Source organism: Capsicum annuum, chromosome 3, assembly GCF_002878395.1.
Source record: "Capsicum annuum cultivar UCD-10X-F1 chromosome 3, UCD10Xv1.1, whole genome shotgun sequence".
Classification (NCBI taxonomy): Eukaryota; Viridiplantae; Streptophyta; class Magnoliopsida; order Solanales; family Solanaceae; genus Capsicum; species Capsicum annuum.
In genome coordinates this window covers 10,405,471-10,421,019 of record NC_061113.1, presented here as the reverse complement: position 1 = coordinate 10,421,019, position 15,549 = coordinate 10,405,471, and the positions used below count along the sequence as shown (strand labels likewise).

Below are 15,549 nucleotides of genomic sequence, written 5' to 3'. Positions count from 1 at the left end.
CTTAGTTTTTTGCCCCCCAAAACAAGTATATCCACTTACACAATCAAAAATATGTAGTATCTTTTAGATTTGCTTAGTTACTTAGTAAAAACTCTATAATATCATTAGATAAGTTCTTTTTTATCGGATATTCCAGAAGGGAAAATTAATATCATTAAATTATGTTCAACATTTACTCTCTTTATTTGCTTATTTGTCAGCATGTTTTATTTTACTAGAATTAATTTGATTAATTTTTAAAGTTAAATTAAATTTAATAAATTTAATATTTTGAATTTTGAAATTAGATGTTCCAAACTTATATGAAAAATATCCTTCTCATATAAATATGATAAAAATTACATCTTAAAATATTGATTAAAATTCGTTCAATTTAACTTTTAGAAAGCAAAATGTGACAAGTAAAAGTGAGAGAGAGTAATATGCATCCCTCATTTTAAGTTTGGCTATCACCTGGTCATGCTAAGCAGATGCTTTTTTTTTGTTTCTCATCCGGTGTTCGATATCCGCATTGGAGTTCGACCAACTCGGATTCACGCCGGGTAGGACCCATTCGGGGGTACCGCGGCGCTCCCTACCAAGCTAATGCAGATGCTAAGTGATCATATCACAATATGTCAAAGTTCATAATATGCAAATTTTAGTTGAGAATAGTTTTGTCAAAATGCCTAATTTTTTATTTTGGAATTAGTATTTTCCTAAAACTAAGTCGACAAATATTTTGAACCAGAGAAAGTAAAAAATTTTAATGATCACAGAACTAAAAAGTATATGCCATTAAATCTAGTCAAACCTAGCTAGCTTTTACATTAATGGTTAAATTGTTATTATTTTGTAATAATGATAAACAATATAAAGTATAATTGTTACTACGAAATCAAAATATGAAAATTTATACGAATCCCTTTTGATAAAAATTACATTGTATATTTAAGATTGATTTTCCTTTTTATGTATTATATAATAGTTGTTGAATCCCCCGCCCTGCGCCCCTACTCCTTTTTTGTGTCTGTGTGTGAATATGTCCTTTTTTTCTTTAAATAAAAAGTTATACCTTAAAAGAGGGAAAAACAAACAAAGGAGCTAGACCTTACCTTATGATTTTTAATGAGGTAAAAAAAGCTTATACTTTTTTTGAATTCCCTTTAATATTTCGTGTATATACTTTTTTTATTTTTTAAAAGTTATTAATGAAAATTTTGACCCATCATTGAAAATAAGTATAATATTAAAAGTTAGAGTTTGCATAGTATAATAATTAAATATTTTATATAAATTATAATCTGCAGATTGTACTATATTTACTTTTCTAATCTAATATTTAAAATCAAAGTGAGCTACATTTAATTATTTGGGTACATTCACATTGCACCATTAAATTGTATTGCGGCTTGTCTTAAATTCAGTCAAAATCTTTAGTTATAAATAACATTACTTTAAAATCTATCATCCACACTCAAAAGTCGTAAAAATACATATATTATAAATTATGAATTTCACAAAGGTTTTAACAGTGACATTTTTTCTTATTATGATTTTTGTAGCAAATAGTAATGTAAGTGGTAAGGTGAACTTGGCTTGTCCATTAAAGTGTGCAACATCATGTTTCACCAATCCTGTTTGCTTAGGACTTTGCTTGAAGGATTGCTTTTGTTGTAAATCATTCTATTGTAAGATTGCTTGTGTAAAGAAAAGTTGCTCCGAATTTAAAGACGGTATATTTCTTTTCATCATATTTTCTTATATTCAATAATTCACTCAAATAAGTCAAGTCTAGGTGCCAGATAGATAAGTTAAGTTAAATTTGAGTGACTCAAAATGAGTTGAATTAATTAATAGGCAGATCATTAATTTGTATAAAAATTACTTGAGTTGAAATAGGTTGAACTAAAATGATCAAGAGCTGAAAAGGAGAAACTTAATTCACCAATTCTTGTTAAACTTTGAACTCTTTATTTAATTTTTATAATTTGTTTAAGCGCCTAATAATTTTTTTATCTTTTATTATGATTATATATAATATATTAAAATATATATATATTTAAAATATCTTGATAAGACTTTTAATTAGTTGATTTAACTACATACTCTCTTCATTTCAAAATAAATGAACTTTTTGAGTTCATTTCAAAATAAATGAACTTTTTGAGTGTGAGGCACCTCTTGAGAAAGTTACTGAATGACAGTAATTGAAGAGTAATTTGTTCATATTACTCTTTTGCTTCTTCCCGAACTTTTCTCAAAATTAGAGATAATTGAAAAGCTCATTTATGAAAAGGGTAATTTTAGAGGAAAAAAAGTTAATTATTACATTTTAAACTTTAAAAAGATAATTTGTTTGGGAAGATAAAAATAATATCATAAATTCATTTATTTTGGATCAAAAAAAATATTTACTAACTTTTAGATGGATTAAATTGGACAGATCAAAATATGTGGATAGACGATCGAACCAAATTTAAGACAATTAGACGGGTTATATTTTAATATGTTAATTTTGTTATTCATAGCTATGTTTGTCCCATAAGTCAAATTAATGACTTAATTTAACACTTTTTTCTTACTAGATGATGAGCTAATGACTCAATGCTGGGATGAATGTTCAACTAAGTGCTAATTAGAAAGGCATGTGCTACTATACTATTTGTTAGAAAAAGCAAACTAGAAAACAATCTTGATGAATTAAATGTAATCAAGATTTATGATGTTAATGAATAGGAGTGCAATAATAATTTCTTTTTATCTCGATAGGACTATAATAATTTTTTTGTGTAATTATTACAATTGCATAATCGCCATAAATATAATATATTGTATTATTTTATTACATCCCTCCCCCCTCCCCAGCCTTCCCCTTCCCTCAAGTTGGAGCATGAGGATCCCGAATACCCAACTGGACAAGTAGATGTTCATACTGTGACCTTCAGAACGCCTTTGAAAAAAATATCAGTTAATTATCCATTTGTGAAAACGTAGCTCAGATATATATGATCAACCAATAACTCATCCCAAAAATAGTGATAATTCACTTTAATGTGTATGATTCGTTCATAAAGCACTGAATTTTGTGCAATATATAGCACCACTTGGCTATCATAACACACGTTAACCAAATACTCATGGTCGATCTACATCTAAACTGTTCAAGATACATTTCAAGCAATTTAATTCACAAAATAATAATCATCAACCGGTATTCTATTTTTACCAAATTAAAAATGTGACAAGTAAAATTGAATATAAAGAGTAGGCAAAATACATCGGCAGACCCCTTAACTACACACCATCTTTCACTTTGGCAACTCAAACGAACTGTGTTCATTTTAAACACCTAAAATAGCCATAAAGTGTGTCACTTTGGCACCTTTTACCTTATTGGCAAAACGCATCCGGAACACTTCGATCCACAAAGGTGCGTCGAAGCTTCTTTTTTTGCTGATATGGCATAGAAATGTCCCTCAACGGTAATATACCCCTTTTCTTCATTAAATTCATCTTCTTCTTTATTCGAACATTCAATTTTAACCCTAATTTATTAATTTTTTCATAAAAATCTTCTCTATTCTTCAATTTTTTAAAAGTTTAATCTTATTCTTATTTTTTTCGAATTGAATTGGACAATGTCGAGCTCGGCGTCCATGGCTTTTTGTGAAAAAGATTGCCGCTATGATAAATGTAGTCATGAAGTATTACTAAAGACTTCTTGGACTCAACAAATTTTCAATCGTAGATTTTTTACGTATAAAAAGTCAAAGATAATGTTTTTTACTTCTTAACTTAATTAGTTGATTAATTATTGATTTTGTAATCGATTTTGTAATTAATTTTGTAGAAATTGGATGGATGTGATTACTTTGATTGGTATGAAGAATGACACTCTTCACAAGCTAATAGGGTGATTTTTGATTTGTTGAAGAAAGTCAAGTCTTTTAAAAAAAAAAAAATCGAGCAAGAAGATATAATATTGTTGATGTCATTGCTACTTGTTTGGTGTTATGGGAAATATGGACATTTAAGTCTAATTGCTGAAGTTTGGCCTTGAAGTTTTGATGGTGTCATTCTATTGATTTTGATGTTGCAAAATGGACTAAATCCTTTGTTGATTTCATGATAATTTAGGTGTATTTTTGTGATGTGTATTAAGCCTTGTTAGGTGAGGTTTGTTGATATAATATTGGTCTTGTAAATTTTTTTGTATTTTGATGAAATGAAATATTTATTTTGACTCTAAATATCGTCAATTTTTCGTCACATAATTTACAGTAAATGTGGTATCAAAATAGACAAGCAACAACACCAACAATAACTTACTATATGTTCCATATTAAGCTTAAAGCAACACCAACAACAACTTACTCTATGTGATCCATATTGAGCTGAACGCAACACCAACAACAACTTCATCAATATGATCCATATTGAGCTAAACGCAACACCAATAACAAGTTCATAAATATGCTCCATATTGATTGAGTTCCAATTAACCTTAATCAATAATCCAAAAAAACATGCTCCATATTGAACTCATAGTTTGCATAATGCTACTTAAAGAACCTGTATTTATAGGCTTCAAAAATTAAAGAACCAAATTATTTACTGTTATGCACTAGTAAATTGTTTACGTCAAAAACTAAATTGATTGTTTGGTACTACACATCACACAACAGAATCACAACACACCATCAAAATAAAATGCTTCTTCTTGATTACTTCTTCTTCTTTTTGTTTGTCATTTGCTGAAATTGATTGGTGCTGACAATATCTTTGTTTTTTCTTTTAAAGTCTCTCGGCTTATAATCAACATCAACCCCAGTAGAACTTGCATCCTTGTAAGTTATACCAGTTTTTAGGATCCTTTAGCTTGACATCCAGGCTATTTTTTGAAGAAAAAAATAAGGATCAACAATCAATATATATATATATATATATATGCTCTTTCTTTTTTTAAAAAAATAATATTTATGTTAACTTACATTCAGTAGTTGGGTTTCTAATGCTAGCTTTGTGAAGGCCCAATCCCCTGGCAGGTTTAGGGAGGGCGCAAGTCTTCCGGTTAACAAGATTCATTTTCTTCCTATCAGGACTAGACCCCCAGATGAAGTTCCTCTGGGTTCTATCAATGAGTTTCAAAATTTTAGAAGGGAGAGAGATAATTGCATGACATGATTGGGCACATTACTCAAAGTAGCTTTAGCAAGGGTAGTTCTGCCCGCCATATTGAGGAATTTTGTTTTCCACCCGCCAACTTCGAAGCCATATTATCAATGATAAATTGAAAGTCCGTGCTGACTGGTTTCTTATAAAAAATAGGAAATCTCAGGTATTTCCCAAAAGTATCAAAGGTATTAAAAGCAAGAATGGTTGCTAAGTTTTGTCTCTCCTCTAAAGAGCAGTTTCTTTAGAAGATGACTTTGGACTTAAGGTTATTGATTCTTTGCCCAGAATGGTGGGTGAAGCTTTTAAGAGTATCAAGGATGATATTACAGTTAGCAATATTGGCTCTAGCAAACAGAGTTAAGTCATCGACAAAGAAAAGGTGAGAAATCTGTGTGCCTCTTTTTGTGATGGAAATAGGGGTCCACTTTAAAATTCTACCTCATGGTCGATCCTTCGAGAAAGGAGTTCCATACAAATAATGAAAATGTAGGGAGATATTGGGTCCCCCTGTCTAATACCTCTCGAGGGATAAAAGAAAGGTGTAATGGAACCATTTACCAAAACTAAAGTTGAGGTAGTGGAAATGCAAGACATGATAAGTTTAATAAACTTGGGGGGAAGTTAAAGAAGCTAAGAGCTTGTCTAATAAAGGACCACTCAATTCGGTCAAAAGCCTTTTATAGATCTATTTTAAGGATCATATTGGCAGCCTTACCATTCATTTTAGAGAAGTGTGCGATGAACTCTTACACGATGATGGCATTATCAGACGCTCTTATTTTAGGAAAAAAACTGGCTTGGCTTTGACTTATGATTTTATCTAGTAAAGGCTTGATGCGATTAGCAATAGTTTTTGTGATAATTTTATACTGAGTGTTGCACAGGCCAATTGGTCGAGAATTCTTTGGAGATACTGCGTTCCTGCATTTGGGGATGAGACAAAGGTAAGTTTCATTTACCTTATCCTCCATGATGCAGGATCTAAATGTATCTTTACAAAAGTTTAAAACCGACTGTCCTACAAGAAGAAGAGATAAATATCATTCGGTCCAGGATCTTTATTGGGTTTGAAGGAGAAGACCGCACTTTTAATCTCTTTATTCGAGGGGATCACCTCAAGACTTGAGTGGCACTCCTGATTAATGCAACCCTTGGAGGAAGGGTTGACTTGAGGATGTAGATAAGAAGAGGCATATTCAGTAGTATACAAGGCATTGTAGTAATCCCAAATGGTATCTTGGATGTATTTTTGATTGTTGATCCAATTTCCTATATCAGATTGAAGAGAGTTGATCCTATTCTTTCTCCTTCTATTGATGGTGGAAGTATGAAAGAATTTGATATTAGCATTACCTTCAGACAACCAATCAATCCTAGACTTAAGCTTCCAGAACTCATACTTATGTCTAAGAATATCACTAAGATTTTGAATTAAGGAGAATTCTAGGGAATGGAGGAAGGAACTAAGAGGGTATTTTGGGAAGCTCTGAATGCTTGAAAGCCTGGCTAGGATTCTTTATTTTTTGTGGAAAATATTTCCAATGGTTTCTCTATTCCAAGATTTAATGTGTGTCAAGAAATGAGAGAGGGATAAAGTGAGCCTAGGATGGGTATCTAAGGAATTCCTAACCACATCAGGGAAAGTTGGATGAAAACACCACGTGGATTCCAACCTGAAGGGTCTGTTGGATAGGTGAAGTATCCTATAGGGTTGAAGAAAGATGGGGCAGTGGTCAGAATGTGTTCTAGGAAGATGGGTAACCATGGCATCTGGAAAAGAGGTTATCCAAGATTCATTAGCAAGACATCTGTCCAATCTCTCAAGGATTAGAGACTGTCTATTCCTATATTTTTTATTGGTCCAAGAGTATTTACTACCCTAAAACCTAAGTCAATGAGATTACTACAATTGATGCAATTTTTAAACATGTTAGCTCTAGAGTTATTAATACCATTACCCCCAAATTTCTCAGAGCCTCTGAGAACCTCATTAAAATCCCCCTCCCCCCCCCCCCCCCCCCCCCCCCCCCCCTCCCTCATGACCCAGAAAGTGACACTAGTGGAAGCAAAACTAGTTGCAAAGTCAGCTAATTAGTTCCAGAGGAACTTCCTATTTTCAATATCAGTGCTGGCATAGACCAGGCTAAAAACCCACTGAGAGGGGGGGATTGTTACCTGGATTATGGAATAGATAACTTGAGGAGAGATGGATATCTCAATGACATTGATATTCTCATCCTTCCACATTAAAACAAGGTCTCCAGAATTACCCTGGGAATTGGATGCTATTTGAAAAGCCAAGAGTTTCACAGATCCTTTTATGGTCTTGCATTCTAGTTTCGTGAAGTCCTAAGATAACAGGTTTATGAATTTGGACCATGGATTTGCAATGCCTCTTGAACTCGGCATTGTTGGCTCCCCTAATATTCCATATGATGCAGTTCATTAATAGACGAGTTGTTGGGTTTGGAATTTCTTCCTGGGGAATCTTTTCCCTGTCTAGAGTGGTTAGGGATCTGGATTTTGTCTTATGTTCATTGATATGGGACACATCATTGAACCGAAGAATGGAGTAGTTGTTGGAGTTGGAGGAGATATCTTGACTAGTTCTATTGGGAGAAGAAAGATTATCATTTTGCTTACCACATCTTCGAACTTTGAACGTAGTGTTTTTTCTAATATCACTACATCTGTTCTTGGAATTTTGAGGGAAACCAGAATCCTTTCCGTCTGTCTGTTGTTTGGTTGAAGAGAAGCTAGAGTTTCCTCCCTCTTCACCGTTTCCAGGAAGTTGTTCATTGTCCAAGGATTGTGGTGTTCCAGAATGGTAGCCGAATGAGTTCGGAGAAAGTTTGACTCCAATTCCAGCACTTCCTGAATTTTTTGAGGAAAGAAGGATAGAACCAGGAAATCTTGGGTCATTATTTGAGAGAGCATTTGTGATGCCAAGGATGTTAGGATCGATTAACAGTTCACACACACTAAATCTGTGGAAAGGATAAAGAAAACTAGAAAGAGAGAATTAATTTCGTGGTAACACCCGTGGGTAACCTCCACGGCGGATAGGCTATTTATATCAATAACTTGGAGTATGTACAATTACACAGAGAATGAGAATAAAAGGTACAGCCTAAAATTTGGGTCGCATGAACCGCGTAAACATTACTATATAATAGTACGTCACATATTAATCAGACTCCACAACCTAACAAGAAATTGGGTCGATGTCAGGGGAGAGTTGTCTAGCATCGCAACCATCCATATGTTTTGACCCAGACAACTCAGACCTTGATTCATCCCTTCCATCATAAGTTGTGCTAGGTATGCTGGATTTTGGCTGATCAGAGTTATCTTGTTCCGTTCTAACATGAAGTTTAGAAGAACAGCTTTGTCTACCAGGACCATCTCCAACCGTGAGGTTGGGCTGTGAGATGGTGGGAGAGTTACTGGAGTGAGGGTTATTTCCTTCATTGCTGAGGTACTGTAAAGATGCAGATGAGTTAGAGTTAACATCTTGATTGGGTTTTATGGTATTTGGAGGGAAGCTGAATTTTGTAGTCTTCCCAGGTAAATCATTACCCCTACCTGTACGGATATCAAGATTACCACTGTTAGTAGGCGTAGATTCATCTAATCCCATGGCTTCCATCTGAATATGAATTTACCAAACACAAATTGTTTTTTAACAAAAGTACTTTTTTAAAAAGTTATTTCATAAAAGTGCATCTCAAATAAATAGTTTTGTAACAACAATCACAAACGGGCTTTTAAACACTAATTCTATTATTATGTTCATTTAATAAAAACGTAAAATCAATTAATAAACAAATTATGAAGCTAATAACATTCAACAAAATAAATTACTAATTAATTTCCAATTATGAATCACTAATTAGAAATTATTAATTTCCAGTTTCAATTGCTAATTAGTACTCCCTGCATTTACTTTTTGTCATACTAATTATGAATCCCACTACAAAATGTAAAAGGATAATTACCTCGTATGTCAACAGTTGGAATGTGAGCAATCTTAGGCCAGTCCCCTCCTACTTCCTTCTCGCATCTTCGCATCAGGATTCATGAACACCATGTAATAGATAGCGTTTGCAATGTTGTGAGAGATCGCATGGCTTCTGGCAAGGATGTCAACATAGGACAATCATAAATCGCCAACTGATTAAGGGCAACGAGGTCGCCTATCCATTCTGGAATTGTTGCAAAGTTACGACAATTGTAAATGTCTATTTATTTCAAAGTAGCTGAGAAATGTCGGAGCCAAAGTTAGCTTTTCAAGCTCCCAAAGATTGAGAGTTGATAAGTTCCCCGGGACTTGAAATTGCATTTCCTCTTCGTTGGACAAGTCGAGTTCAGGGCAATATGCTATAGTTAAAGTCTCTAGAGAAGTGAGATGAGTTAGACATGTGGATAGAAAGACCAAATTTCTGCAGATTTTAATAGACAAAGATTGGAGCGACATGAGATTCTTGAACACATACATAGTTGCTAGGCCTTCAACAGAATCTACAGTCAACTCTTTCTTTTCACTTATTCCTTTCAGTTCAAGTTGTTTTAAGGAAGAGAAGTAGTAGCGTTCATCTGTAGGAGTCTTTGATGGTTGCATGAATTTTACATCATAACCTTCAAGTCCGCCCAGATTCCGTAGTTCAAGACTTCGGAGAGAAGACAATTTCCATAGCGGTGGAAGCTTTTGGCATATATGGCAATCTTCTATATGTAGATCAACAAGCTTGGGCAGCGAAAGGCCAAGATTCTCAACCATCAACCAACTTGGAAACCATGACCCACTGTAATTTTTTATTCGCAATCTTTCAATGTTTTGGTGAGGCTCCAGGGCTTCCAACATCATCAAATCATCTCCAGTATCATCATCCCCGTGATTTCCATATCCAAACTCTACACTCAACTATCAAAGATGCTTCATCCTTTTCACTATACCTGTCGGTGTTCTTTCTCCAATTGCACAGACACGTCCCAAGAATTTAATGCTTAAGCTATTTCTGAGATCAACAAGGCCTTTCAGTTCATTCAACCAGTCACTTGCCTGGCCAGATATGCAACTCTCTTTGCCTATGATAAAACTTGACAACGTCCGTAGAGACGTCAGTTGACCAACTCCAGCTGGCATATCTTCCAGAGATAAGCAACCATCGAAATCCAAATGCATGAGACTTGTCAACTCAGAAAGTCATGGCGGAATATGGGTTAATGAGCTACACCCTTGACATATCAAACGTAGAAGGCTCACCAATCTCCAAATATCTCTTGGCAACTTTTCGAGTCTATGGCAACCATCCAACTTCAGAATTTGTAGATTATGCAATTTTGTTATGGTATTTGGTAAAGTAACAAAAGTAACAATGCTCCAAGAAGAAATAGAGAGATATCTTTAGATGCTTCAGTCCACCTAAAGATTGAGGCATAACTTTTATCTGCAGGTGACGTAGATGTAGGACGCGCAGATGTGCAAAACTTGAAATCACTCTCTCTAAAATTGAATTGCTCATGATATTGTATGAAGAATCGTTTAGGTAAATAAATGTACGCAACTTCATATGCTTCCTATTGAATGAATTGGGAAATGCTGATAAACCATCAGTCTCAAATAAGCAAGAAGCATGGAAAGTTTGATCAGGGACAATCTTTGTATCTTCTGCTTTAATGATACTAAAGAACTCTCCATCTGCAACTTCTTTCACGAGATCATGTATAAGATCGTGCATTTTGTAAAATTGCATAAATGCATCATATTCTTGAAAGAATGACCTTCTTAACAAATCCACGAAATATGAATTTGCAACATCCTCCAAATTATCTCTGTTGCTAGAAATTGGTTTAATAAAGCCTTGAGCAATCCACATATCGACCAAATCAAATCTCTGAATTTCGAAATCCTTTGGAAAGAGGGAACAATATGCGAAGCATATCTTTAAATACCGGGGAAGGTAATTATAGCTCAATCTCAAAATGACCATTACATCATTTCCTCCTCGTGTGATACTTGACAAATCTTGATTCTTGAAATACATCCACTCATCCTCTGTTCTTTTGAGGTGAAGTAGGCATCCTACTGACCTTATTGCAAGAGGAGCTCCTCCACACTTTCTCATAATTTCCTTCCCTATTTCCACCAAATTCAAACTTTCGTGCTCTTTGTATTCAAATGCAATTTTTTCAAACAGTGTCCATGCCTCTTCCTCTGAAAGGTCTCCTAATTTATGTTTATGGACACATCCTGAAACTTCCGCCACCATGTCTGAACGAGTAGTCACTAAGATCTTACTTCTCTTGGCTCCACCGATCAACATATTCTTCAGGTTCAACTATTTCAAGGGATCTTCGTTCCACACATCATCGAGCACTAGTAAATACTTCTTCCCATCAAGCATTTTCCTAAGCTTGTTTTGCACTGTATCTAGTTGAAGGTAATTATCCTTCTTCCCTCCCCCAGATTCAACGATTTTTTCTGCAATCATTTTCACTTCAAATATGTCTGAAACACAAACCCACAATGCTTTATCGAAGTTCTTTTTAATCATTTCATCATTGTACACACATTGTGCGAGAGTGGTCTTTACTATCCCCCAAGACAAACAATTGATACGACACAACATTCTCTTCAACCTCAGAATCCAAAAAAAAAATCCACAATTTTCTTTTTATCATAACTCCTTCCAATCACTTCTCCTTTAGGCACAAATAAATAAGTCTCTCTATCCAAATTCAATTGGACTGAGTAAGGCTCCCGAAGCAAAGGTTGCTGCCTCCTTTCAACTAGGTTTAAGGAGGCCTTATCTTTCGTAATTACATCTAGATCTTGTCGAATAGCCTTGAGACGATGACTAATCTTAAGATTATAAATTATAGAATTCGATTTTGAGAAGAAGATGCCTACCTTATTGAACAATTTTCAATGTTTAACTTCAGTGGCGACGTCATCCAAGGGATCATCAGCTTCAAAGAACACTTTCTTAAGCCCTTTTATCCAGTCCCTCACTAGGTTGCTACTCCCCTGCTGCTCCTCTGCATCAATGAGTATGGCTTGGATGGAAGAAACTGTAGCAGAAAGATTTTCAAGCTCATCACGTAATTCTTAAATAGATCCTACTTCTTCAGCAGCAAGAGAACCCAAGCTTTTCAAGATTTCAGCAGCGAGATCGAACAGAATTTCAACCAAGATCAGCAAGATGAACAAGTTATATACTTTTTATTTTTTGCTTGCAAAATGTGGAAGTTGCCTTTGCCTGCCACAAAGCACAATATATGAAATTGCTTTGATTCTATACGTGGTACAAATGAAAAGTTTCAAAGCTAATTGTCTGACAAAAACTTTTTGTGAAGTTGATTCTTTGCTTGTCCAGATTTTCTTATATACTTCATAACACTTATTCACGATTAAATGAAATGTAATTTCACTCTAATTTAGTGATTCGTACGATTAATTATTTAGTTAAATATTAGTTTCGAATGCTATTAGCTGTTTACATTCAGCTCCCACAATACTATACATGGAAAACTAGGGTGTTTTACTAGACTTTTAAGCTTGATAGTCACTACTCTATTCAGCATTGATATTCAAATCTTGATGAAGTTGCTACGACACACTCTAACACTACAGGGGTTATATTACCCCCTCATAAACTAAATTTTAGCTTATTTTTGTCACCTTTTGTGTTGATGACACCTTTATTACAAAAAATGGGGTCACATCAGCTTAAAAGGTTGACAAAAGGTGTCATGTCAGCTAAAAAGGTGTCAAAAATATGCTAAAACTTAGTTCAGGGGTAACAGGACTACCGTGAAATTGAAGTGTGTCTAGTAAATTTTTCATAGTTCAGGAGGATACTAAATGCTTTACTTTTTCTTTAATTTCAACGTAAGAATCTTCTTTTTTCCCAATACCTCCTATCCTTTTAATTTCTTGTTTATGACTCCTTCGAAAATACATACATTACCCCTTGAAGTTATCCAGATAATTTGATTTCTCTCTTTAACTTTACTGACAAGTTATCTAGAAGACTTGGGCTGAGACACAGTCCAAAAAAATTTACTTTCGCCTGCCTGCCAGCATAGTCATAGCGTCAGAAGATAAAGAAAATTTGTTCGGAGCCTTGGTACTCTTATCTCTTTTTTTAATTGAGTGATGTTCTATCCATAAGATTGTCACGATTCGAGCCGGGGTCCTGGCCGCGACGAGCATCCCAAATCATGAAGGCCCGAGCGCCCCTTTCTATCTGACAATCATGAACACCATTCATATACAATAAGGAGAAAAATGCGGAAAAGTATTACAACGGAATCATGGTCAACTTTTATTTCAAACTACTCAATACTGAAATGAGTTCATAAAGATCAACAACATCTAACACTAGTCTGCGAAATCTCTACTAACTGAAAATAACCTCTGTCTTAAGACTGGGACAAGGCCCCCAATCGGGCCAAAATAAATTAACAATAACAAGTTCTAATAGGCCTTCCGAAGTAAGGGAGGCTCACCACTTGCAAACTTCTGACAAGTCAATCTACTGCTTAATGGGACCCCAGGACTGTGTCTCAGAATTCTGAAATATAAGGGTTAATACACATGTACTGGTATGTGAAACAACTCAAAATAACATGTTTTTATACAAAATAGATGAGAGCATTTCATAAAAAAACAATGATCATATACATAAGTAAAATACATGGGCATACTTTAATAATTTCAAAACAGTTCTTGACAACCTAGACTCACTCTTTATTATTCTTCTGAGCTAGTTGGTACACCCTACAAATTTGAAATTCTACGAGCTATGTGAAACCCGCCCTTGACTCGGCGACCGAGCCTTCAATCCAAGTAGCTGTCAGGATTTAGAGCTGGTGATACCCCCATGTGAGTACACCGCAGGAATCCCCCCATGTGAGATGTTTTAATTATTTTATTATCCTCCCATGTAGGATACAATATCATAAGACCTGCATCGGCAACTACGATTTCCAGCGATGAGCCCTTACACTCAAACGCCTTCTTCGGGTAACCTACTAGCTCTCTTAAGCCAATTTTTAGTTCTTTAAAACAAACATGCTTCATACTTTCAAAACATTCAATACTTATCTTGTTATGGGCACATAATCACCGGGTATCGTCATACCCTGACTTGCAAGTCAATATCATATCCATTCCACAGCCCATCATATTTAAAAATACACATGACCACCCAAGGTTCATAACATCACAATAAAATCATCACTTTGAAATTGCAAGAACACTTAGGTATTCTAACCTCTCTTTGCAAGATTCAAAACATGTGGTCGTCATGTCAATTTGTTTAATCACATGCAATTCTTTCTCTTTAAAGAAAGAATATAGCTATGACAAGAAATTCCCTGTCATGAAATACAAAACCATGTCAAACACCATGAAATTGAGAAGATCACTTTCAAATCTTAAGACATGTATTTCAAATCATTCATAATGATTATATAAGTTTTACTTTGCAACAAGAAAGGGAATTCATACTCATTCTCTCAATAAATCTTAAAAATACACAAAATTATATATACATCTAGTCATAATTCAATTTCCATGAAAAGTGATTCAAGACAACAGTTGTTTTCATCAAAACAGTCCCATGATTCATACTTTTCAAAAAAATCATATCAAAACTTCATATAAATCATAATTGGGGATCTTAAATCTTGATAAAACATTTAAACTTATGCCCAAGATTTTTAGAGTAGTTCCACATACCTTAGATTATAAAATTTGAAAGATGGAACCCGAATCTTGACTCTTTCCTTGAAGATCTTCACTTAGGAGGATGAATTCTTGATCTATGGAAGAGAAGGAAACTTGAATCTTGTTCTTGGAGTACTTGAGAGAAAGGGAGGATGATTTCAATTTGGGGTTAAAAATGATATTTTAGGAATGATATTCTGTGGTTTGGATGATTGGGGTAGAGGTGAAAAGACTAAAATACCCTTAAGGAAACAAAAAAAAATCGCAACAGTCCCTTAGTTGACAGACTGATATGCTGAAGTAAATTGGGCATAATTTTTTACTCCGATGCTGGATTTAGATGAAATCAGTTGCGTTGGAAAGAGGAATCAAAGATCTTTCACTCAATATATAGAAGGCCACCCAGTTCGTTATATAACGGAAGTTATGGTAGACGAAAGTTGATCCAAGTTGAAGTATAAACTAAAACTTAATCGATAGAATTATTTTCAACTCGTCTTAGAGTTAGGGGATTCTTGTGACCTCAATTCATATTCAAAGGTTTTTACACACTATAGAAGTGATCACCACATATACATTAACAAGGAATAATTTAGTTCGGGTCTATATACATAGGAATGATGGTCTAAATTCTAGCCGAAAGTACGGGGTGTTAC

General features: G+C 34.5%; 1 protein-coding gene and 1 long non-coding RNA gene across 7 annotated transcripts; one reads left to right on the top strand and one right to left on the bottom strand.

Annotated features, from left to right (window-relative positions):
• The first annotated feature begins 1,471 nt into the window (after window positions 1-1,471).
• Window positions 1,472-2,745, top strand: LOC124896516. Its single transcript, XR_007052865.1, has 2 exons — window positions 1,472-1,715; window positions 2,568-2,745. It is a non-coding gene; the product is annotated as an uncharacterized LOC124896516 (long non-coding RNA).
• Window positions 2,746-3,417: 672 nt separating this feature from the next.
• LOC107864253 (putative disease resistance protein RGA3) lies at window positions 3,418-15,131 on the bottom strand. 6 transcript variants are annotated; one of them, XR_007052862.1, is made up of 4 exons: window positions 14,906-15,112; window positions 13,672-13,736; window positions 9,156-12,231; window positions 3,418-4,873 (listed from the first exon to the last, which is right to left on the bottom strand). XR_007052862.1 is itself a non-coding variant. In XM_047407921.1 (2 exons), the coding sequence occupies exon 2, from the start codon at window positions 11,481-11,483 to the stop codon at window positions 10,491-10,493; it is 993 nt and encodes a 330-aa protein (XP_047263877.1). In that variant the 5' UTR covers window positions 11,484-12,419; window positions 13,672-15,115; the 3' UTR covers window positions 9,155-10,490. The 6 variants fall into 6 exon arrangements, 1 of the variants encoding a protein (XP_047263877.1); XR_007052860.1 differs by having other exon boundaries at window positions 9,156-12,419; window positions 14,906-15,111; XR_007052864.1 differs by lacking the exon at window positions 13,672-13,736 and having other exon boundaries at window positions 9,156-12,419; window positions 14,906-15,131.
• Between the last annotated feature and the right edge of the window lie 418 nt (window positions 15,132-15,549).